The 24,929-nt window shown below is 38.1% G+C and overlaps 1 protein-coding gene across 7 annotated transcripts in view; it reads left to right on the forward strand.

Annotated features, from left to right (window-relative positions):
• HERC1 (HECT and RLD domain containing E3 ubiquitin protein ligase family member 1) overlaps window positions 1–24,929 on the forward strand; it is a 177,575-nt gene that overhangs the window by 107,201 nt on the left and 45,445 nt on the right. For 5 of the 7 annotated variants that reach the window (XM_034660855.1, XM_034660861.1, XM_034660859.1 and 2 more), the window contains 11 exons: window positions 124–230; window positions 750–860; window positions 3,722–3,898; window positions 9,223–9,462; window positions 9,828–9,911; window positions 11,749–12,269; window positions 14,103–14,878; window positions 16,406–16,604; window positions 18,903–19,063; window positions 23,187–23,303; window positions 23,508–23,739. In XM_034660855.1, the coding sequence (XP_034516746.1) occupies window positions 124–230; window positions 750–860; window positions 3,722–3,898; window positions 9,223–9,462; window positions 9,828–9,911; window positions 11,749–12,269; window positions 14,103–14,878; window positions 16,406–16,604; window positions 18,903–19,063; window positions 23,187–23,303; window positions 23,508–23,739 (2,725 nt within the window). The remainder of the gene's footprint in view (window positions 1–123; window positions 231–749; window positions 861–3,721; window positions 3,899–9,222; window positions 9,463–9,827; window positions 9,912–11,748; window positions 12,270–14,102; window positions 14,879–16,405; window positions 16,605–18,902; window positions 19,064–23,186; window positions 23,304–23,507; window positions 23,740–24,929) is intronic. The other 2 variants (XM_034660860.1, XM_034660858.1) reach the window with 2 other exon arrangements.

Here is a 24,929-nt window from a genome sequence, read left to right on the forward strand (position 1 = left end):
GGAAGTGTAGTCCATTTCAGCCATAAATGCTTATGAGCCTGAGATATTTTTATTCAAGAAGTTCATTTACACTTTGAATGTAAGTCACACTGATAATAAAAAAATGTCTTTTCCCCCTCCCAGGTATTCCTCTAGTTGGTAACCTAAGAACGAGGCTCCTTGCACTTCACGTCCTTGAGGCTGTGCTGCCAGCTTGTGAATCTGGTGTAGAAGATGATCAGATGGCTCAGGTTTCTGTTCTTTAAAGCTATTGAAGATATTTTTCATATCTGTAACATAATTCACCCAAAATCTAAATTATAGTCTTTAGTTGTAAATGTGTCATTTATACGGTAGCAAAACTTCTGCTTCTGAGATTGCCTTATTATTTCATTTCCAAGCAAGGAGAAAGAAATTAAGCTTACGGGTGTGAGGAGTAGGGGGATAGTGAATACTTGGAGGGTCAGAAGGAAAGGAAAATCTGTGGAATTTTTTACTAGGTTTGGGCCTCTAGAGAGAGAAGCGTGTGAGGTTGCGTGGCCTCGTGAGAGGTCCATATAGTGAGGAAACATGAGGGCAATGGAACCTACTAGAAGGTGCATTAACTGATCCTTCTAAGAAAGGATATCTAACTTAAAACCACCCAAAGTAGCTTGGACATTGGTATATCAAATTTCACATTTGACTTAATATTACAGTCACAGTTACATGTACAATTACTTAAAATTACCTTTTACAAATTTCATCATTCTTTTTCCTTCAATAAATAGGTTGTTGAACGCCTCTTTTCCCTTCTGTCGGACTGTATGTGGGAGACACCCATTGCTCAGGCAAAACATGCTATTCAGATAAAGGAAAAAGAACAAGAAATAAAGTCACAGGTAAGTGATTCTTCCAAAAAGGTATTTTTAGACAGCACAAGTGACTATCCTGTCTCCTGTCTCTGGACTCCTTCTCCTCTGAGGGACTTTGTTCTATCAGTTATTCCATATTCTCTCTGCACTTTCTCCATCTCCACTGGTTCCTTCTTCTCAACTTATAAACATGTCTCATTCCCATCCTCCCCAAAATCCCTTTTTTACCCAAGAAGCCTCCCATGTCTTCTCACTTGTCATTCGTTGCTAAGTTTCTCAGAAGAGTGATTTTATACATATTTATAAGCCACTCCTTAGTTCTCATTACCTCTTCAACTCAATTGTTGACCTTCCATCAAAGCATCGAAATTAAATGACAAAAGTAAATGCTAATTGCTAAATATAGGATGCACTTTTTTGTCCACATCTTGCTCAACCTCGGGAAACTCTAGCCTTCTGTTGTTTTCGAAATACTGCCTTCTCCTACATCTCCATTCCTCTGCGAAACCTTGGTTCCCTCTAGAGGCATTTCTTTGGTGCCACGTTCTCTTTCCTCCATCCCAAACTCTGTTGTCCCTCAGAGGTATAGTCGTAACCTTTTCCAGCAGTCTAGAATATACCTGGAACCATTTTCACCTATATGCAGTGACTTCCAAAATTAAATGCCAGCCCAGGTGTCTCCCCATCAAACTTTTATACTTTTCTCCCTGTCCCATTTTTTAATTGGTGGCACCACCATTCACATAGCTTTCCAAACCTGTATTTTCTTGGGAATTCTGACTTTCCTAATGACACCCCATCCATGTAGTCACTAGGCCTCATTGATTTTACTTCCTGAATAGCTCTTAAATCCATTTATGTGCTACCTTAATCTTTCTCTTGGTTTTCATGAGTCCACTTTTTCTGGTTTTCCTTCTATCACAGTACAGTGGCTTCTTCTCATTCTCTTTTATTGGTTCTTCCTCTTCTGTTTAAGTGTTGGGGTATCCCAAGGGTTGGTCCTAAGACCCCTTCTTTTTTCAACCATCATCCCCAATCCCTTTCCTACACCCAACAAAACCTTACCCAGACCCATATGCCATTGCTTCCCAAATTTTTAATTCCATTTCTAACATTTTCCCTGAATTCTGGACTTACATATTCACCATCTACTCGCCTTACCACCTGTCTAGTAGGCATCTCCAATTTAATAGCATTTTTAGTTCTATCAGATCCTGTTCCTTCACCAGCTTTCCTATCTTTCTAGTTAGTGACTTGACTAAAAAGTCTAGGAGTCATCCGTGATTCTTCTCTTTCTGTCACCACTCCCCTTCCCCATTTTCTTCATCCATAACATCTCCAAGTTCTGTTGTTTCCTCTTTAAAATAGGCCTTGAATTTGCCCACCTCCTCAGTTCCTCTACCATTGCCCTGTTCCAAGCCATTATCATCTCTGGTGTGGACTGTGTGGTAGCCCCCTAAATGGTCTGTTCTCATTGTTAATTCCCTGCAGTCCATTCTCTGTGTGGAATTCTGAGTGATCTTTTAAATTGTACATCATACCATGTCGGTCCCATGCTTAAAACCCTCCAGTGGTTTCTCATCATTTTGGGGATAAAATCTAGACCTACTTGTTCTCTTCCCTTTGCTCACTATGCTTAGAACAGCTTGCCTTCTTCCTGTTTCTTGAACACACTGCATTTGTTCCTTCTTTCATGCTTTGCACTGGCTATTTCTACCTAGAAGACTTCCCTCAGATAGGATTTTCAGACATCAACTTCTTACTGTTCAGGTCTCAACTTAATTATCACTTCTTCAGAGTGCCCTTTCCTGATCTTCAACCTAGAGTTAGTTGTCATATACTCTGTTACATCATTTGCTTTAATTTCAACATAGCACATACCTGATATTTTTTTTATATATCTTCTGTTTCTGCCTTCTAAAATATAAGTTCTAAATAGTTCTAAATATATATGTATATATTAGAAATATATATATTCAGAACTATGTTTATAAAAGTTTTTATATTTTATATATTTTACTAATATGTATACAAGTTTTATTATTTGTATGTATAGTTCTATGAGAGCAGAGACCTTATCTATCTAATATACTGATGAATATGTAGGACCTGGTATAATGCTTGGCACATAGTAGATGCTTAATAAATACTCATTGAATGAGTTAATAAATTGAAGTCCTCACTGTTTTTTACCTGAACTCTGGCAGTAATCTTCTAGTTGATCTCTCTGCCTTCATCCTGTATACCCCTGGTAAAACAATGTTTATAAAACACTGATCTAATTAGAGATCCTCTATATAAATTTGTATAAGCATTCCCTATTGTCTGCAAAGTTCAAACTTTAAATGGCATTCAGGGCCTTCCATGATTTTGTTCCTTCTTCTCTTTCTAGCCTCCTTTTCTGCCAGTCTCATCCTCCAGACATTCCACACTGCTTGCCATTTCTATAAATCACTGAACTCTGTTCTACCTCCATCCTTTGGCACAATGCTACATACTGCCCTAAATGCCTTTCTCTTCTTTGATCAATGGCTGAATGCCTTCTTATTATTTAGGTCTCAGCTCAGAAGTCATCCTCTTTGGAATACTTTTCTAATCCTTCCCAAGCATGTTTAGACCCTTACACCTTTATGTTTCTGCTATACCGGTAACGTAACTTCTGTTGCTCTCACAATACTGGTGTTATTTATTTCTCTGGCCCTTAATTGGACTGTAAGCTTTATACAAAGACCATCCTATATTATCATTGTGTTCCCATTGCTTGCACGTACCTGGTACATAGTAGATATTTAATAAATATTTGTGGACTCCAACTAACAAGTCTTAGAATATATATTAACTGATATTGGGATTATCCTAAAGTACTGACCCAGCTTCCTTTTTGGTAGAAGCAGGGAGATTTGGAGGAAGAAGATGAGAATCTTCCTATACAAGAAGTATCATTTGACCCAGAGAAAGCTCAGTGTTGCCTGGTGGAGAATGGACAGATTTTAACTCATGGCAGTGGAGGAAAAGGATATGGATTGGCATCAACTGGAGTAACTTCTGGATGCTATCAGTGGAAGGTATGTAGAATTCTAAGTAGTTTTTAGCATTTTGTCTTTTAGTGCTTTTCTCCCCAGGTTCTTATAAAAAATGTTATCAAAGACTTTTTAAAAAACCTTATGTAGGGGCACTTGGTTGTCTCAGTCGGTAAAGCATGTGACTCTTGATCTCAGGGTTGTCGGTTCAAGCCCCATGTTGGGTGGGGAACCTACTTAAGAAAAATCATATGTAAATGTTTTATCATTATGTGAGATGTTAACATAAATGGAACTGAATGAAGTTATACAAGAACTCTGTTATTTTTGTAACTCTTCTATAAATTCTTCTCAAATTACCTCAAAAATTTTTTAACTGAACAGTTAAAAAATTATAATCCCTCTTATGAGGGGTCACAGAGATCATACCCAGCCATGAAAATACAGTGATGTGTGATGTTTCTGCCTAGGAAAGCCCATGAGAGACTCAGTGCCCGAGATTTTTTTGGGTGCTGGTCACATACCCTCTGCCTGATAATACACTAAAATTTTAGATTCCTAGAGCAACAGCTGGTGTTTATGCTAAACGATATTGTTGTACAAAACAGTCTAGGCACAATGAGCCGCTCTTATCAGTTAGGGTAATTTTTTATTGATGAAGGAAACTGTTTACCAGTCTAGTTCCAAAGTTCAGCCAGGGGCCAACATTGCAAGCAGGCCTTCCTAAGCATGGCAGTCTCTGCTATATTAATTCCTTTTTGGCATAGTCTTCCCCCTTGGCTCTTGGCCACCGTCTCTTTACAGTAAAATTATTATCAGTAGGACTCTTGGCAGCAGGGTGAGACCAATTTGTACTATTGACTTCACTTATGCTTCCTAGGGGGTCTTAAACTTAGCTAGTTAAAACAAATCCCTTTAGCCGTAAAGGTCTGTTATAAAAATCCATGTGGATTTGTCCTTAAGTTTTTGTATTAACTGGCTTAGGCATCAGCTCAGCACAGCACAGCTCTGGCCAGTCCAGGGCTCATGTAGTGTCAAGATAGGGTGCACACACAAGAACTACAGTTCTAGATGGCATATGTGTTGTCCCGGGAAACAAAGAGTTTATGATTGTTGGAATACCCCTAATCAGGTTGTATAGTATTAAGTAGAACCAGTTAACAGGGCCCCAGTGTGACCTTCCCACCAGGTGTACCTCCCACTCTCTGCTCCCAGTGCAGTTTGAATAATTTAGAGTCAGTGGGGACTCAAGGACTGCCTAAAGGCAGTCAGTTAAATGGTTTTACTTGCCTATGATATCAGTTTATTTGCCTCAAGAGCATGATGACATCTAGAGGTGTGCTGTGGAATGTGCAGGGGCTAGGGCTACTTCCTGTTTTTACAGTCTATCAGTTTTGATGGGAGGCTCAGCAATCAGGTTGCATTTGAAGTACTCACAGCAGCCTTCAAGACTACATGGATTTTTTTTTCCCCCCTAAGAGAAACAGTTCTGAAAAACAAAAGATCATTAATACCCTCCCCACTCCTCCACACTTCCCAAATGTCTGGGTTTTTTGGCTTTTTTCCTCCCTTAGCCTAAAATCATAGGTCCCATTTAGTGATTATAACTTCAGATTTTTTCAGTCATTTTTTAATCTTCATTTAGACCTTTTGTCCAGAAGGGTTGGGCGGAAGGACAAAAGAATTTTCACACAAAAACATTTTCATACAACTTAACCAGAGTAGTCAGTCAGGAAGTTGGTTAGGATAAAATCCCAGTTTGTTTGTTTTTTTTTTCTTCAAAAGTTTTAAAAACCTCTTAACTCTTTTATCCTAATCATTTATCCAGTGAGCAGCCTAGAAAAGATCAATCTCTTTCTGGAAGAACTTCTTTTAATAAAAGTCCTTACTAAGATGCGTATATCAGAAGAAAGATGAGACATGTAGAGTCCAGCTATCAGTGTGCTGTTGCAAACTGCAAGTAATCTAAAAAGCTAATAAGCCAACAGCAGTGGGATGTCCCCAAAAGAGGTCGAAGGCCCATTCGATTAAGAGTGGATGGCAAGGTCATACTCCCTGTGGTATGCCTTCCTCTAAATACAGCTTTCAGCAGGAATCGCAGGCTAGAGGATTGTAATCAGTTTCTGTGACAGAAATATGGATCCAGTTAGCTCAAATTTCGATGGTTCCATCGAAGACAAGCCCTTTCCTAGGGGCATCTGCAAGTGACCCAGACAGTCCAGCCAGAATCTATGATGTTTTCAGAGTTTGTGGCCCCACAGAGGAGTCCTAAATCTGCAACAGTCCCAGAATTTGAGTTTTGTTCTTGGGCCAGTTCCTGCTTTTAAATTGAGCACCGCTCATGTGGGGTTGAAATAGCCCATGGAGGACAGTATTGCATTTTAGCTTAGAGTCAGGTTCAGGCAATTAGAATCTGTAAATTCAGGATTCTAAAAAGCTAGCAACTTTCTTGGCAGCAATGAAGCCTAGAGGCTGTCAGACCAAACTGTGTTTCTCCAGGTGACAAGCAGGGTTTTTCTAGGCTCCTTTTGCCTTGTCAGTCTTCGAGTCCAAATTTAGCCAGTCAAAGATATGGACTTTAGGCTAGAAAATCATTAGCCTCTAAAAGTCAGACATCGGATTTTACTGATGATCTCAATGGCAAGTGAAGACTGCTTTTTAAAACTCTGAAAGTATGTCTGTGTGTCTCTGTCTGGAGATTATCACTCTTTATATGTTGCCTCCATTTTTTTCAGAGGCTCCAATAAGCAAAAATCATAGCAAAAAATCATCAGTTATGGAAACTTATTTTGTTTCTGATACTCAGAAGAGTTTAAATTTACCCACTGGTGGCAAAAAACAAGGAAGTTGAGTCTCCCTAGTATTTTTTCCTTTGCAGCTTTCCCTGATCAGGATGATCCCTTAGCATTTGTGAAGTTGTAAGCCTTTAGCATTTTACATCAATTTTTATCATACATCTAGATGCAATAGCCACAAAACAAAGCTGTTTTTTTTATAATTTAGAAATTTTAAATTTTAAACTTTTCCCCTTCAGGTTTCAGGTTTACTCAAAGTCCTAGCAGTAAATTTAGGGTAATTGTTTGTGTCAGGGGCACTGCTACAGCAGTGGAAGCATCTAGACTAAAGAAAATAACTGGAGAGGTGTTTCTATTTTATTTTCTTTCCATTTTTTCTTTTCTTTCTTTAAGGATTTGTTCCAGCTCTGGAAACTGATTTAACTTCTGTTCCTCTTACTTGGAGCAAAGAACAGCACACAGTTCTAATATTTTTGGTCTACGCAGAACTCACCTTCAGGGAGATTTGAACTCTTTGCCTTCCCTGCCCCCCCCCAGAGGAAAGACAACTGCAAATTAATTTTTATTCTTTGCCCATCCAAAGCCCATTGGTAGGGATGTTTGGGGCCCTTTGTTTTCCCACCCACAAGAGAGAGCATCACAAATTTTACGCTGCCTGCAAGGCCAAAAGCAGTCATGGGACCCAGTGAGCTAACTCTTCTATGGTCGGCTCTATTATTTTTGAGTTCCATAGATAACTTTTATCTCTCCCAACAGATAGCAGTTCACCTGCTGTTTCATAGCACGTGTAACTCCTTAGCCACCAGATGCCACAGTTTTGTTTTTTCCCCCACTTCTCTCTCACTCTTTTTTCTCCAAATAACACTGTACCTATATTTTAATGAGTCAGTTTTAATGAATCTTCTTGTTGCCACTACTGTGTTGAAGGTTCCCAAGATCATCCCTATATTCAAAGATTTGGTAGAACTCATAGGACTCAGCATATAGTTGTACTTATGACTAAGATTTATTGTAACTGTCCAGTAAGGGCTCAAAGCTGGATAAAAGGGGAAAAGAACAAGGTGGAATCTGGAGGAATCCATGTGCATGCTACTCTATGTTCTCTCCCTCCCACGCGGGCTCACATGGAATATGCTCTTGTCCCAGCAACCAAGTACAGCAGCATGTATGTGAGTGTGTTAGGGAAGCCCACTAGAGACTTAGTACCCAAGATTTTTACCAGGGGCTCGTCACGAAGGTATTCTCTGCCTCAAATATACCAAAATTCCAGACTCCCAGGAGGAAAGCAGGTTTCAGCATAAACTGTATTGTTCAAACACTGTATGCCTGGTGAGCTACCCTTATCACTTAGGGAAGGTTTTGTATCAGTGTAGGAAACTGTTTACCAGTTGAATTCCCAGAAACTAGCCAAGGGCCAATGTTACAAACAGGCTTTTTAAATATAGCAGTCTCAGGGCGCCTGAGTGGCTCAGTTGGTTAAGCATCTGACAGTTGATTTCGGCTCAGGTCATGGTCTCAGGGTTGTGAGATCAAGCCCCATGTTGGGTTCTGTGCTGGGCATGGAGTCTGCTTAAGATTCTTCCTCTGACTTTCTCTACCTTCCCCTTTGCTCCTCCCCATCCCTCTCTCCCTGTCCAAAAAAAAAAGGCAGTTTGAGGCCTGCTATATTAACTCTTCTCTACATAGAAATATACATAGAAGGGAAGAATGAAGGGGGGTAAACAGAAGGGGGAATGAACCATGAGAGACTGTGGACTCTGGGAAACAAACGGAGGGCTTCAGAGGGGAGGGGGGTGGGGGATTGGGATAAGGCTGGTGATGGGTATTAAGGAGGGCATGTATTGCATGGTGCATTGGGTGTTATATGCAAATAATGAATCATGGAACATTGCATCAAAAACTGGGGATGTACTGTATGGTGACTAATATAACAAAATAAAAATTATTTAAAAAAAAAAGAGTAGTTAGAAAATTTGTATGTAAAGAACTGAAGCTTTCCATTAATGATTTTCTGGACTGGTCATACTTCTTCAGCTTCATAATTGAAATATAAGCTAAAATTGTTTAAAGCACTCAAGGTTACTCTAAATAAGTACTCATCAGTACTCAAATGTTACTCTCAATGTTTTACAGGTAGAGATTACATTTGTTTTAACATTGTTATAAAATGGGGGCCTGGGTGGCTCAGTTGTTAAGCATCTGCCTTCGGCTCAGGGCGTGATCCCAGGGTCCTGGGATCGAGCCCCACATTGGGCTCCTGCGCTGGGAGCCTGCTTCTTCCTCTCCCGCTCCCCCTGTTTGTGTTCCCTTTCTCACTGGCTGTCTTTCTCTCTGTCAAATAAATAAAATCTTAAAAAAAAAATTAAAGTAAAAAATAAAAAAAATAAATTGTTATAAAATGATGAAATTGTTTCATTTGTATGTTATTTTTACTTAGGCTGGAAATAAGCTTACCATATTCCCATAAATGCATCAATATTGTTTATGAGCATATTCCCCAGTATTGATTTATGCAATTAATAGTATCTAAGAAGGTTTTTTGGATGTTAGTGAACATTACCACTTTCATTTTAGTTTTACATTGTGAAGGAAAACAGAGGTAATGAAGGCACATGTGTTGGAGTTTCTCGCTGGCCAGTACATGACTTTAACCACCGTACTACCTCGGATATGTGGCTCTACCGGGCCTACAGTGGTAACCTCTATCACAATGGAGAACAGACTCTGACGTTGTCCAGCTTTACTCAAGGAGATTTCATTACCTGTGTGCTAGACATGGAAGCCAGGACCATTTCCTTTGGGAAAAACGGAGAGGTACTGAAACTCATTCACAAGCATTGCATGTTTTCTTGTTTTTATTTATACTCAGCTCAGTTATTTAGTTTATAAATTATCCGCTCTTCTCTGCTTTTACTCTAATACCTTTTGGTTCTTTTAGTATTTACCAGGACCAAACAAACAACAGAAAGATTATAAAATCCCAGTAAGACTTATGAAGCCGATGAACAAATCGGGATCATTTGTTATATGTGGGATTTTCATGGTTAGCAATGTTATTTGAGATTTGTTCTTGTAAATTGTGTCCTGGCTCATAAAAGCTTTGAATCTTAATGTGATTGGATATTATACATTTTTAAAAAAAATTCTTATTTCTCTTTATCACCCCTGCCACCCTATAGGAACCCAAATTAGCTTTTGAAGATGTGGATGCAGCAGAGTTGTACCCGTGTGTAATGTTCTATAGTAGCAACCCAGGGGAAAAGGTAACGAGACCTCAGACCTTTATACTTAAGTGTAAAGAATATCTTTTTTTTAATTAATATTTGTTAGGATCTGATAGAGTTTATAAGTAGAATAAGCTATTTCTACCATTAAAGTACCCGCTCGGGTAATTTACTCTCCTAGAAAGTTAGATTGCTTTCAGAAAGTGCCTTTACTCTTCATTAAGACACTATTTGATACTTTGGCGATGTGAATGTAATAATTCCTTTCAGTGATAGGAATTATAGGAAACAGTTTAGGAATAATCTGGTTCATTGGTAGTTGTGCATATAGGAGATCGAGAAATAATCTTAAATGTAATTAGATACTATTAGCTGAATAATGGGAGTTCTAGTTGTGATGGGGAACCTGAGGTACATTCAGCTGAGGGGGTCCTTATACCTTATAGATGGTGTAAATTTGAACCCTAAACCTTCAGGAAGACAGTATTAAAGAGATACCCTCTCACTAAAAACTTTTTTTCCTCCTCATCTAACACCCAGGCAGAGACAAATTTCTTTGTGGTCTCCCTGTGCTGATGGGTGGATTTGTTTTCTATCACATCCTTTCATTTGAGGATGTAGTGTAAACGAGCTCTGGTCTCCAGAATTTCTACTTATTTTGTAGAAGAAAGTTTTCACGCTGTCATATTTCTACGGTGGAAGTGCTGGACTTGATCATTCCTAACCATGAAAGTTACCTTTTATTATATGCTTTTAAATATGTTTTAAAAATCGCCAAGGTGGTATAATTTTAAGCTAGCAATTCAAAAGAGAGGGGAAACTGCCTCTTGAGCAAGTAGTCAACAAAACCGGAGATGAAGTGAAGAGACAACCCAGTACCTGCAGTACTGGGGAAATATCACCCTTTCCCCGGTGATATTCTCTCAGCCCAAACTAGGCTCTGCTGTGTTCTACTCAAAATGATGGCCTATTGCTCCCCAACATCTGTGAACCTTGAAGGAATTAATTCAACCTTGGTCTGTGTATCAACCAATTTATTCTGCCCAGAAGCCTTTTCTGATAAGTTTCACAGTCTCTGATAAAAACGATATTAATGGTAATTAACATCTTTTTGAACAATCTACTGTGTATCTGGCACTGTACTAATAAGTACTTTATGTGCGTAGTCTCATTTAACCTTTAAAATAACTATAAGAGGCAGATATTAATTATTAATTCAGTTTTTTTCAGATGAAAAAGCTGAGGTTTAGTGAGATTAAATAATTTTCCCAGGATTATGCAGAGTTAAGATTTGAACCCATATCTTGCTCTTCTTTTAACCTTAGGGTCTTATTTGAAATGCGTGTAGATTGAAAATACCCCAGTTATCTAGACTTGTAATTTTATCTTTGTGCCTGTTGAACAGTGTAAGATGGCCTCAGGACTTGTCTTAAGGATGAGAGTGAACAGATTCTCAAGGCTTTTTTTTTTTTTTTGGGGGGAGTAAATGTAACCAGTCACATACACTTTGTCTAAACCCATCTTTTGGGTGGCCACAACAGCTCTGATATTCACAGGCTGTAAGAGGAAGTTTAAATGACAGGGCAGCTTGTTTCAGAGGACCATATTGCTACTAACTTAATAAATTTGTAATATTTGCTCACTCCTTATCAGCAGCCAGTGGTATAATATACATATATTAGGAGACCAATATATACATATATTAGGAGACCAATATATACATATATTAGGAGACCAATATATACATATATTAGGAGACCAATATATGGTCTCCAAACATGAGTTCAACATGGGATTACATGTGTTAGAATTTATAGTGACCAATAGTTTAGGAGAACTATTAATATCACACATTTGCCGGCTTTTTTCCTTCTAGGTGAAAATTTGTGATATGCAAATGCGTGGCACACCACGAGACTTACTTCCAGGAGACCCTATTTGTAGTCCAGTAGCAGCAGTGCTGGCGGAGGCCACTATTCAGCTTATCCGTATCCTTCACCGAACAGACCGTTGGACTTACTGCATTAACAAAAAAATGATGGAAAGGCTGCATAAAATTAAGATTTGTATTAAAGAGTCAGGTCAGAAGCTAAAGAAAAGCCGCTCGGTTCAAAGCCGAGAGGAAAATGAAATGAGAGAGGAGAAGGAGAGCAAAGAGGAAGAGAAAGGTAAACATAATAGACATGGCCTTGCTGACCTCTCAGAGCCGCAGCTGAGGACCCTTTGCATAGAGGTGTGGCCTGTGCTGGCAGTGATAGGAGGAGTTGATGCTGGTCTTAGAGTTGGAGGTCGGTGTGTTCACAAGCAAACTGGGCGCCATGCCACGCTGCTGGGAGTGGTCAAAGAGGGCAGCACGTCTGCCAAGGTCCAATGGGATGAAGCAGAAATTACCATCAGGTATGATCTGTTGAGTTACACTTTTAGCAAACGAGTATTTAATGGTGAAATGGGCCATTGCCTATGGACAGTGAGTAACTATGTATTTTAGTTGAGCTGCCAGTTTAAAAAACTTTTTTTTTTCATACAGCTGGGTATGAGTACTATGATTTCATAAAGGAATATATCTCAAACCCATGTTCCCTGGAATACTAGTGGTTTATAAAATATATGGGTTTTTGTTTTGTTTTGTGAAGAAATGGTAAGCTCACTAATTTAGGTTTAACTGGGATCTGTCTTTCTGTTTTTCATTTGGCTGCTTGCTTTTTGATCATTTCCATTACACACTGGGATAGAAAAAAGCCAGCCAGCAGATTTGTCAATTACATTTTGCATAGGTGGGCTTTGAATGTAGGCAGGAACATTTGAGTGACTAAAATTAAGTTTTGGATTAACTGTGATATTAAGTACTCTTGCTTTTTTTTTTTTTTAAAGCACATATTTTTATCCCCTCAGTGTGCAATATTTTGGGTAGATGTGGAAATTGCATTTATATGACACAAACTGTATACTTAAAAGCATTCAGATGTGTTTGCAATCACATAGGATTTGTGTGAAATGGAAACCATGTTTCAAAGGAAATGCGTCAAGTATCTTCATTGATAAGGGGACTCACTTATCTAATGATTCTTCATAGTTGCCTCATTTGAAAATGGGATTTATTAATGATAATAATATGTAACTAGTATACTTCCTAAAGTGATTCCTCTCTAGTGTTAATATGACATGGGACAATATCTAAGACAGTGGTTCTTAAGTATTCTTTGGAGGCAGTACTGTTTTAGAATCTAACAGGAGCTGTAGATCTCTCAGCTGAAAAATAACACATAAAGTTTATACACAATTTCACCCTATACCTACATTCCCCTTATATTTCCTGACTCTACCAAGCTAAGAAACCAGTGAAAATTTTACAGTATTACATGAAAGTATCTACCTTTTTCTTTTATTCTTGGCCTTGTTTTAGAAAGGATTTATGATGCGATGCAAATATTATATAGCAAAATAAAGCAAATAAGAAAATGAGGAAAAGGGAAAATAAGAAGATTAAGCTAGAACCAAGATTTAGGTTAATATGACAAATTTATGCCACCTAACTTTATGTACTTGCGAAAGCTGTTACGTTTTGTGTACTTATAACATTTTTAAACTTCAGTAAAGTCTTGCCAGATATCAGGAAATATGTGATCATATTTTTGCTTAAGCTACAAATTAGAAGCATTAATTGAAGACTACAAGGTAATCTTTTAAATGAAAACAAAGTCTTGGAACCTCTAGAATAGGTTATAGTCATTACCCACATAATAAGTGAAATTTGTTATACAAACTTTTCAAGTAGCTTATGTCAGGGATAGCAAACTACATCTGGCCCACCTCTTGTTTTTGTAAATAATGTCACATAGCCACACCCATTCATTTAGGTATTCAGTGGCTGTTTTCACACTATGATGGCAGAGTTGAAAGGTTGCCGTGGAGACTGTGTGGCCTGCAAGGTTTAAAATATTTACTATTTGACTCTTTTTAGAAATGTTGCTGATTTCTACATTATAGTTTAGTGAATATTCTGATTTGAAAATACATGCACATCTCATTGCTTTTGCATTTATCATCACATCTCCCTATTTTCTCATAAAAGACTCATTTTTCTCTCTGTAATGTTTTCTCTAGTTTGTGTAAATTATTCTTTGTACTGTGTACATGATGCATCTTAATTTTTTTTACATTATTTTCTGTACCTTCCTCCTGTCTATCCCTCACTTGCTTCTTCCTGTGTCATTCTGATCTTTATTAAAGCTTCCCAACTTTTTGGTCGCCTAGTGATACTCCATTGTATAATCTGGAACCCTGTGAACCACTGCCTTTTGATGTGGCGCGATTCCGAGGCCTGACGGCTTCTGTGTTGCTGGACCTCACGTATCTGACTGGTATTCACGAAGACATGGGCAAACAGAGCACCAAGCGACATGAAAAGAAACACCGACATGAATCTGAGGAGAAAGGGGATGTTGAGCAGAAAACCGAGAGTGAATCTGCCGTAGATATGCGAGTAGGCTTAACGTCTGATGATGTCAAAAGTCAGGGTACCACAGCCTCCAAATCGGACAACGAAATAGCTTCATTTTCTTTAGATTCAGCACTGCCAAGTGTGGAATCCCAACATCAGATAACAGAAGGAAAAAGAAAAAATCACGAACACATATCCAAAAACCATGACATAGCCCAGTCGGAAATCCGAGCAGTCCAGCTGTCCTATCTCTACCTTGGTGCTATGAAATCACTTAGTGCTCTTCTTGGCTGTAGTAAATATGCTGAGCTATTGCTGATACCAAAAGTTTTGGCTGAAAATGGCCATAACTCAGACTGTGCAAGCTCTCCAGTTGTTCATGAAGATGTGGAGATGCGTGCAGCCTTGCAGTTCTTGATGCGACACATGGTGAAGCGAGCAGTCATGCGGTCACCCATAAAGAGAGCGTTGGGGTTAGCTGATCTGGAGCGGGCTCAAGCCATGATCTATAAATTAGTGGTCCATGGGCTCTTGGAAGACCAGTTTGGGGGCAAAATTAAGCAAGGTATGTTATCTGCTTTTTTTTTTTCCTTTTGTGTTGTTGAAATTATTTACAGTGTTAGATATGATATATTCCATAAGTGATTTATAAAAAATTTTTTTGGCCAAAGCAGTTTTCACATTGTTTTTCCTTTGCAAGGCAAACAGTTCTTTTTTGTTACTTTTATATTAATAATTATCTGTCTACTTACAATTTTCTGTCTTAAGCCTACACAAGCATAGAACTTAATAATTATATTGCATTTTGTAAAACTTAACTCATGCCACAAAAGGTACTCAAATATTTATTGATCTGATTCAAAATATATTATTATTCTGATAACTTCTCAGAGACATTTTAAAGTACTACTTTTATAGATTCTGTATTGTTGGGGAAAAAACCCTTATTTTATCTTCAGCTTTTGGGATAATATGAATTCTGAGATAAAAATGAGATATGTTCAGTAAATGTTTGTTGAGTGTCTGTTATGTGCCAGGTACTCATCTTGGTTCTGGGGAGCCAGCACTGAACAAAACAAAGTCCCTTGCCTTCGTGGAACTTCAGTTCTTTTTTCTTTCTTCCCTTGCTCTTCCTCCTTCCTTCCCTTTTCCCTTACTCCCTTTCTTCCTTTCATAGCTTAGACAGTAAATAGGCAGAGAGAAGTGCATATTATATACGAATAGGAGTATTAAGATCATGATTATGAAGGTATGTGGCCATTTGGCAGCCCTAATAGAATTAGCTATCTTTGTGGCAAGTGCTCTTTTTTTTTTTTTTTAAGATTTTATTTTAGAGAGAGAACAAGTGGCGGTGGGGGGTGGGCAAAAGGCAGAGGGAGAGGGGAAGCAGACTCCCTGCTGAGCATGGAGCGAGAGGAAGGGCTTGATCTCATGACCCCAAGATCATGACCCTGAACCAAAATCAAGAGTTGGATGATTAACTGACTGAGCCACCCAGGCGCCCCACTGCTATCTTGATATTATGTTTATTTGAAGCTCCCTTATCAGATGAGAAAAAAAGTTATAAATACTTTGTAAGCTCTTAAGACATTTTAATTAATTTTTAAAAAACTCTTGGGAGTAGTTTATTTTGTGAGGCATTGCCCTGTTTAGAGCACGGGGTTTCTGTCTAGTTTTGTATTGTATTTGTATGTATTACATGTATTTACATGTCTTCATCTTTGCGTGTTTGAAGACTAAAGATAGGCATCAAAATCAAAGTGCTAAGGAAACACAGTTTTAGTGATTAGATATCAGCAGAGAAGCTCTAGTCAAATCTTACAAGCAAAAGTGAGACTTTTTTGTTTTTAAGAGAACCTTCTCTAAAAAATGAGTAATCACAAAATCTTGTTACCTTATTATCTGTAGAGCTTATAATAATGGGTACAAGGATGTAGATATGCAAGAAATTAAAAAAATATTTCATAGAAATTGGTACTTACAAAATATATTTGGAAACTTTTCAAATTAAATGTAAAAAGTTTTCCATTCACATGTTACTTGTGAAGAAACAAATCCTTAATACTTTATTATTATTTACCTTGATTTACAGAGATTGATCAACAAGCCGAAGAAAGTGATCAAGCCCAACAGGCACAGACACCAGTTACCACTAGCCCATCCGCCTCGAGCACAACTTCCTTTATGAGCAGCTCACTGGAGGACACCACAACTGCGACCACTCCAGTCACTGACACAGAAACAGTACCTGCATCTGAATCCCCGGGAGTGATGCCACTTAGTCTTCTCAGGTAGGGAAGTTGACCTTTAACCTGTGCCATATTGATGCCTGTGATTCTGATCACACAGTCGTTCTCTTATAAAGAATGTGCCCAACTAAAAGCATTCTAGAGCTGGAAGGAACCTAAGAGATCATAGAGTCAAACCCATTTTGCTGAAGTTGGGAGTGTCCCTCAGAAGTTTAATAACTTGCTCAGAGTCTCACAGTCATTTTAGTGGTGGTCCCAGACCTATCACCCTGACAGTGCTACTGACAATCAGATACTCTAGCAGTCTATCTCCTTAGAATAATCTTCTTTCTTTCCTTCTTTCTTTTTTCTTTTTTTTTTTTTTTTTGGGCTAGGCTTTTGAATATTTTTTTCCTCAAAAAGTAAATGCTTGTATTGAATAATAGAGCCTCAAGATAGAGCTCACTTCCATGGAAGTAATTTTCTCAGGTTATTTTCCTTTTAAGCATAATTTCTTAATTATACTTTTATTCTTATTGTAAGATCAAACAGGTCTACTCAAATGAAAGAGCGTGTCTTACGATACTTCTTCAGCCAACCCTATTTTAGTAGGTTTGTAAATTCCAAGTAATGTTTAAGTTTCTTTTTGCTTCAGTTTGCCAGGTATATACACAAAATGAAAAATTGTGAGAGAAAATTGTTAGGAAGGGACTATTTTGTGAGCTCCCTTAACTAGGGCTTAAGTGAAATAAAGGGCAGTAGAATGGTTAGTATCCCTTTTTCTTCTTTCTTTCCCCACTTCCCTTAATTGACAGGTTATTATTATTCCCAGTGTGTGGACTAACATCTTAGAGCATAGAAGAGAGGGGGGCTATTATCATAATGCTTCTTAATTTTTGGTGTCCACAAGAGCCACCTGGGAGGCTTTTTAAAGCTCTGGCTATATCCCCCTGTGGTCTCATTCAGTAGGTCTGGTGGGGCACACAGTTTGCATTTGAATTAAGGGTCCTCAGTGATTCTGGTGCAGTGGTCTTGAGCCCACACACTGAGAGTTACTGCTCTGGCCTTGGGCAGGAGCACTCACCCTGGCGGCTACCATTGCCCAGTCCTCACACATCTTAGCTCTCTCACTTGAGTGACAGTTCCAGGAGGTACTTCTGTTCAAGAAAGGAGAGAGAAATAATAGGATATTCTTTTTTTTTTTTTTTTTAAAGATTTTATTTATTTATTTGACAGAGATAGAGACAGCCAGTGAGAGAGGGAACACAAGCAGGGGGAGTGGGAGAGGAAGAAGCAGGCTCACAGCAGAGGAGCCTGACGTGGGGCTCGATCCCATAACGCCGGGATCACGCCCTGAGCCGAAGGCAGACGCTTAACCGCTGTGCCACCCAGGCGCCCCAATAATAGGATATTCTAATACGGTTTTTAATCCTTGTTGCCTTCCAAGCTGTGCTGTGCAGGCATGGGATTCACTGGTAAAATAACATTCTCTTACTCTCACAGGCATTCACAGACCTCATGACTCCTCCTTTGTTCTCAGTCTTTGCCTACTGTTGGCTGGGACTACATTAGAGCTGCAGTTGTGTTTGCCTAGCTGAACATCATTTAACGCTAGAAAAATCTGGGAACAGCTGCCCCCTCTGTGAATATCATTGTATCAGTTATTCCACTGGGTAGACAGTGCTTTTTTGATTCTTAAAAAGTTATTAGTTTTGTTGGACAAATCTAAAGAGTAAACAGTCAGTGAGGATCTTCCTGAACCTTATTCTTTAGCCAACATCTGCCTTCTTAGCCTGAGAGGGGCTGCCTCTCTTCTGCCATTCCCCTCTAGACAACTGGCATACCATTCATATGCTGTTTTTCAGTTGTGCTGGGTGACTGGGCGTTACCTTTTCTCTCCATAACTTACTTATAGACTATTACTTTATTCATGTGAATAATTGCATGGCTAGCTAGTAAATTTATCTTTGAAGTAACTGTAAGTTAGCTGTCTTTAAAAGTCTTTATTCTCTAACTACTGTATGCCTATCAAAATACCGCTGTCATCTTGGTATTATAGTAGAAGGAAAGCTCCATGAAGGCAGGGATTTTTTAAAAATCTATTTTGTTAATTGCTGTATTCCCCCCACTTGCTATGTTGCTGGCATTTTGCTGAACAAATAATATGGTATTACTACTTTTATAGTAAAAAATATCCTATTAGATGATTATTCAAATTATTGGAAGTCTTTCTCACCTCCCCATTAAACTATAGCTAACTTATATGGTTTTCTAGATGGAATGTACTTCAAGAAGAGGACTGTGATGTATATATTATTTTCTAATTGGATTTTTATGCTAACCATTGTTATTTTCTTAAAGGCAAATGTTCTCTAGTTACCCAACTACCACTGTACTTCCCACACGTCGTGCACAGACTCCTCCAATATCATCGTTACCAACCTCTCCTTCTGATGAAGTAGGAAGGAGGCAAAGCTTAACTTCTCCTGATTCCCAGTCAGCAAGGCCGGCTAACCGCACAGGTGTGTGTGCTGTCATGCAGTATGACACCCAAACCTCTTGGCATTCCTGATATGTGGGACTTGATAACTTGGGCATTGTGTTTTGTCTCATTGAAGGTAAAACAGTGATTTTAATTAAGGGGGGGAATCTGTCCTATCAAACTGAACCGTCTTTTCTATTTTGAAGCTGTAGATTGAATTATGGCTACTTGGGAGAGAAATAGTGTACTCTACATCAGTCTTATCAGACCCTTCTTATTTTCTAATATAGGCATTTTTAGTGCTATGAATTTCCCTTAAGCATTGCTTTTGCTGCAACCCACACATTTTGAGATGCTGCGTTTTCATATTCATTCACTTTAAAGTACTTGCTGATTTATCATGGGTATCTTCTTTGACAATTTGGATCGTTTGGAAGTATGTTATTTTGTTTCCAAATATTTAGGAATTATCCAGATGTCTCTCTCTTACTGATTCCTAATTTAATTTTATTGTTATCAGAGAACATATCTTGTATAATTTGAATTCTGTTAAATTTGTCGAGACTTATTTTATGGCCCAGAATATGGTCTGTTTTGATAAATACTCCATGTGCACTTGGAAAAAATGTGTATTATGCTATTGTTGAGTGGAGTGTTCTGTAAATTGTTGGTTAGGTCAAGGTGGTTGATTGTTATTTTCAAGTCTTCTTTATCTTTACTGATTTTTGGTCTACTTATTCTACCAATTATTGATAGAGTAATGTTGAAATCTCTGACTGTAATTGTGGCTTTGTTTATTTCCTCTTTATTAGTTTTTGTTTCATGTATTTTAAGATTCTCTTTAGGTCCATAAATATTTAGTATTCTTATGTCTTTTTAATGAATTGACCTCTTTATCATTATGAAATGACTGCCTTTACCCCTGTAACATTCTTTGCCCTTAAATCTGCATTATCTGGTATAAATACAGCCACTTCTTATTTTCTTAAATTACTGTTAGGATCATATGTCTTCTCCCATCATTTTACCTTTAACTTTTTTTGTGTCTTTATATTTAAAATGGGTTTCATAAAGGCAGCCTGTTGTTGGGTCTTGCTTTTGGTGGGGGGGGGGTCTTGCTTTTTTAATCCAACAAGATACACTCTGCCTTTTAATTGGTGTGTTTAGACCATTTACATTTGATGTGTTAATTGTATGGTTGTGTTTAAATTTGTCATCTTTCTGTTCATGTCATCTGTTCTTTGTTCTTTTTTTCCTCTCTTTCTACCTTCTTTGGATTGAATTAATATTTTTTATTATTTCATTTTATCGCCTTTGTTGGCTTATTAGCTATGCTTTGTATTGTATTTTTAGAGAGAACTTTCAGGTGTAGATATCTTTAATTATCACAGGCTATCTTCAAGTAATGTTATACCACTTCATGTATATTAAAAAAATTCTAACAGTGGTATGCTTTTATTTCGCCTTTCTCAGTCTTTGAACTTTTATTATACATTTAACTGATATATATGTTATAAAGCCCTATAATACATTGTTATTATTTTTTTAAAGATCTATTTATTTATGTGGGGGGGGAGGGAAGTAGGAGAGGGAGAGAGAGAATCTCAAGCAGATTTCCCACTGAGCACGGAGTCTGATATCAGGCTTGATCTCATGACCCTGAGATCATGACCTGAGCTGAAATCTAGAGTAGGACACTTAACCAACTTAGCCACTCAGGCACTCCTACGTTGTTATTTTTTTTACTGTAAACAAAAGAGATTTGAAAACTAAAGTGTGTATTTTATATTTACCCACATAATTACCAGGTCTGAGATACTTTATTCCTTTCTGTGTATCCATATTTCCATGTGGTGTTATTTCCTTCTGCTTTCCCTTTAGCATTTCTTGTAATGATCTGCTAGTGATGGAATTCTTTTGGCTCTTAAATATCTGAAAGAGTTTATTTTACCTTCATTTTTGAACAATATTTTCACTGGGTGTAGAATTCTAGATTGACAGTTTTTTCTTTCAGTACTTAAGGTCCTCTACCATCTTCTGTCTTGTATTGTTTCCAATGGTAAATTTTCTACTGCTTTCAGGCAGCTCTCTTCTTTCCATACAGCTGTCTTTTTTCTGGTATTTTACCCTTTGAATGCTAGCAACCTTGAATTCTCTACTCCTCTCTCTTCAATTCAGATAACCCCTGAGTTTAGCTTGAATTTGCCCTCCCGGAACTGCATCTTGGAAATTCTCTCCAGAAAATGGGCTGAGGCAGTTGTACACCTTGCCTAATTTGATTTCCTTCTCTCAGGAATCACTGTCCTACACAACCTGTTGTCCATTGTCCACAGACCATCATTTGATATATTCTATTTCTTCTTTTAGTTGTTGAAGGTAAATCCAGTCTCTCTTACTCCATCATGGCTAGAAGTAGAAGTCCATCAGATGTATCAGGCCTATTACCACTGTAGCAGTAGTGACATTTTTTAAGCAAAAATGAAAGTTGTCATTCTCCCTCTTTCCTTCCTAATTCAATTCAAAAACATTAAGTGGGGCCAAGCTAGGTAGGCTTTCATGCCAGCAGGATTTGGGAGGTGGGTGGCGTAGTTGTCCAGATTGGAGGTATTAGCCAGGCTGGAGTGAGGGAAACTTCTGGTCTGTGGGAGTGGCCTGGGATAGGGTATTGGAGTCCAAGTCGTGGAGGAAATGTCCACATAGCTCAGCACCAGGGATCAGGGCCATGCAGGGTACAGAGGGCTTCTATCAGCACTGTCCACTGAGAGGACCTAGAAGCAGTGATGCTTTAGTAGCAATAAGCATACCTAGTGCCAAGATCCTGTCTTCTAAATACCATTACTAAAAGGGAACCCTGATCTTCTGGTAGTCATGGCTGATTTCAGGGTTAAGTGAGATGAGCCTGGAATAGCTTGCACCAGAAAGTGATAACGTGCTCAGAGAATGATAGGCACATGCCTCAAGGATATAGAAACCAGATTGAAGGGGCTTCCACTAGCCAAATCTGGAACATTTGGGGCATCAAAATAAAAATCATAATTATAGTAACATATAATAACTCATGAATACAATGAGAATCTGTAACCCTATACTGTTGGAGAAAGGAAACTGATAAGTCTGAAAACAATGATAGAATTAGGAAATCTTCATTTGTCAACCATCATCATCATAACAATTCAACCAATAAACAGTGGGTGCTAGTGAATCTAACTTTGATGAGGAATGGGATATTTGCATATTCTCAAAGTTCCTCCCAACAAATGTTTATTACAAAGGGGAAAAAATAAGAGTACTTTTATAGTGAAGAAATCTGGCAGATACCAGCTTAACTCAAGCAATCAAAGTTAGCATCACCAGTAATGGGACAAGTTGAAATCATGTACCACTTAATAGAATTCAGTGAGTAGAAGGCAGCATCAGTTTTGTGGTACTCCTTCCAAAACGTACAACCTGAATCTAATCATGAAGATACATCAGACAAACCCAAATTGAGCGACTTTCTGTCATATAACTGGTCTGTAATCTTCAAAGTATCAAAGTAATTGAAGGAGATGGAAGAGAGATGAAAACTAAATGCAAGGATGATCCTGGATTGAATCCTTTGCTGTAAAGAACATTATTAGGACTTCTGGTGAAACTAAAATGGGATCTGGATTAGATGTTGGCACTGTTGATTTCCTGACTTTAATGGTGTGTTGTGCAGAACAGTGTCCTTGTTTGTAGGCTCTGATATGTTAGCGTATTCAGGGGAGTTGGACCATCATGTCTGCTACTTGCTCTCCAGTGGGTCAGAGGTAAAAGAATTCTTATGTACTATTCTTACAAATTTCTGTTAACTTTGAAAATGTTTGTACGTAAACTATTTCAAAATAAGAAAATGTTTAAAATTTTTTCAGCAACTTTATGTTAGCTTTATGAAAAACCTTAAAAAACTGTAACTTAATCATATTGGCTATAACTTAATCACAAGTTAATCATGACCTGAGCAGAAATCAAGAATTGGACGCTTAACGGACTGAGCCACCCAGATGCCCCACGAATTCTTCATAGAAAAACATTTCATTAAATTTGTACAGTATTAAGAAATTGGGGAGTTATAGTGTGAGGACAATTTTTACTCATGGTATGTAGTGACATGGGCTTTTATTCTCTTTCTTTTATCTCAGCCTTGTCAGACCCCAGCAGTAGACTTTCAACTTCTCCTCCCCCTCCAGCAATTGCAGTACCCTTGCTAGAAATGGGATTCTCTCTCCGGCAGATTGCCAAAGCCATGGAAGCCACAGGTAGGATACATTTTTCATATCAGTATATGTGGCTATGAGAAGCCTGGTATTATTGAGGGTGATATGTTTTTTAGAGACCATAAGTCTTTTTAACAGCAGATTTAGTTATAGTGGCATCACAGCAGACACTGTTAAACTGATACCATGAATAACTGATTATGTTGCCCCAGATCAGTATCCTACTTTTCTTTTTCCCCTCTTCAGGTGCTCGAGGAGAGGCTGATGCCCAGAACATCACTGTCCTTGCCATGTGGATGATAGAGCACCCTGGGCATGAGGATGAGGAGGAGCCCCAGTCAGGCAGCACAGCAGACGCAAGACCTGGAGCCGCAGTCCTGGGCAGTGGTGGGAAGTCGAATGATCCCTGTTATTTGCAGTCACCAGGAGACATCCCATCAGCTGATGCTGCTGAAATGGAAGAAGGCTTTAGTGAAAGGTGAGATTCCAATTTCCATATTTCTGTTTTATGTGGTATAAATGATTCTTCCAAGTGCCCCATTTATTTCCCTTCATAGATGCTTCTAATGGTGTGTAAAGTTGATAACTAGAGATAGAAGGTGGACATTTCAGTTACATGTTTACGTTTCTGTGAAGGGTAAAAATGACATCACGGGTTTTGACTTGAATAGATGTTTTCATGGAAAAGAGGAAATAATTTTTATATAAAATTAAGCTGAAAAGAGGAAACTTAAGTTTATTTTCTGAAGTAAACATTCTGATAAAATAATTTTATCTCCTATAAGTGATATAGAATGTTCATTTTAGGGGCGCCTGGGTGGCGCAGTTGTTAAGCATCTGCCTTCGGCTCAGGGCGTGATCCCAGCGTTCTGGGATCGAGCCCCACATCAGGCTCTTCTGCTGGGAGCCTGCTTCTTCCTCTCCCACTCCCCCTGCTTGTGTTCCCTCTCTCGCTGGCTGTCTCTGTCAAATAAATAAATAAAATCTAAAAAAAAAAAAAAAAGAATGTTCATTTTAATATTGGAAATTGACTTACTGCATATAGAAGTAGACTTTTAAATCTTAATATAGATTTATATTTTCATCTCCTCTTTAGTTTTTAATATCTAGTACAATATACCATTTTTTATAAATTGTAAAAAGAATTCTGTGATAATGCATAGCCTGAGTTGAGATGTAATAAAATACTCTATAGGTTTTCCTAAAATCTTCCCCCTTTACTGCTTCTTGTAACTTTAAGTCTTCATTTTTCTTTGTAGCGCTTGAAGTCATTTGGTTAACAAGGCCTGTGTCTTCTGTAATATGCAGATTTTTTCTGACAAGCTCAATGGATATTTTTATAACTTATTTTGAAATATGTTTCTCATAGGCAGGGATTCTCAATCATTTTGAATTTTAAGTATTTAATCATTTAGAATTCAGTTAAGACCATTGATCTCATTTGAATTTGAACATGCATTGAACATCATTTCCTTGTTGGCATAATTCAAAATCAGATGAGGGCGCCTGGCTGGCTCAGTCAGTGGAGCATGCAGCTCTTGATGTTGGGGGTCATGAGTTCAAGTTTTATGTTGCGCATAGAGCCTACTTAAAAAATAAATAAGTAAAAGTAAAAAAAATAGATAAAATTATTGCTCAGGGCAATGTGACTTATTTATAATTTAGAAG

The sequence above is a fragment of the Ailuropoda melanoleuca genome, chromosome 5 (assembly GCF_002007445.2).
Source record: "Ailuropoda melanoleuca isolate Jingjing chromosome 5, ASM200744v2, whole genome shotgun sequence".
Lineage (NCBI taxonomy): Eukaryota > Metazoa > Chordata > Mammalia > Carnivora > Ursidae > Ailuropoda > Ailuropoda melanoleuca.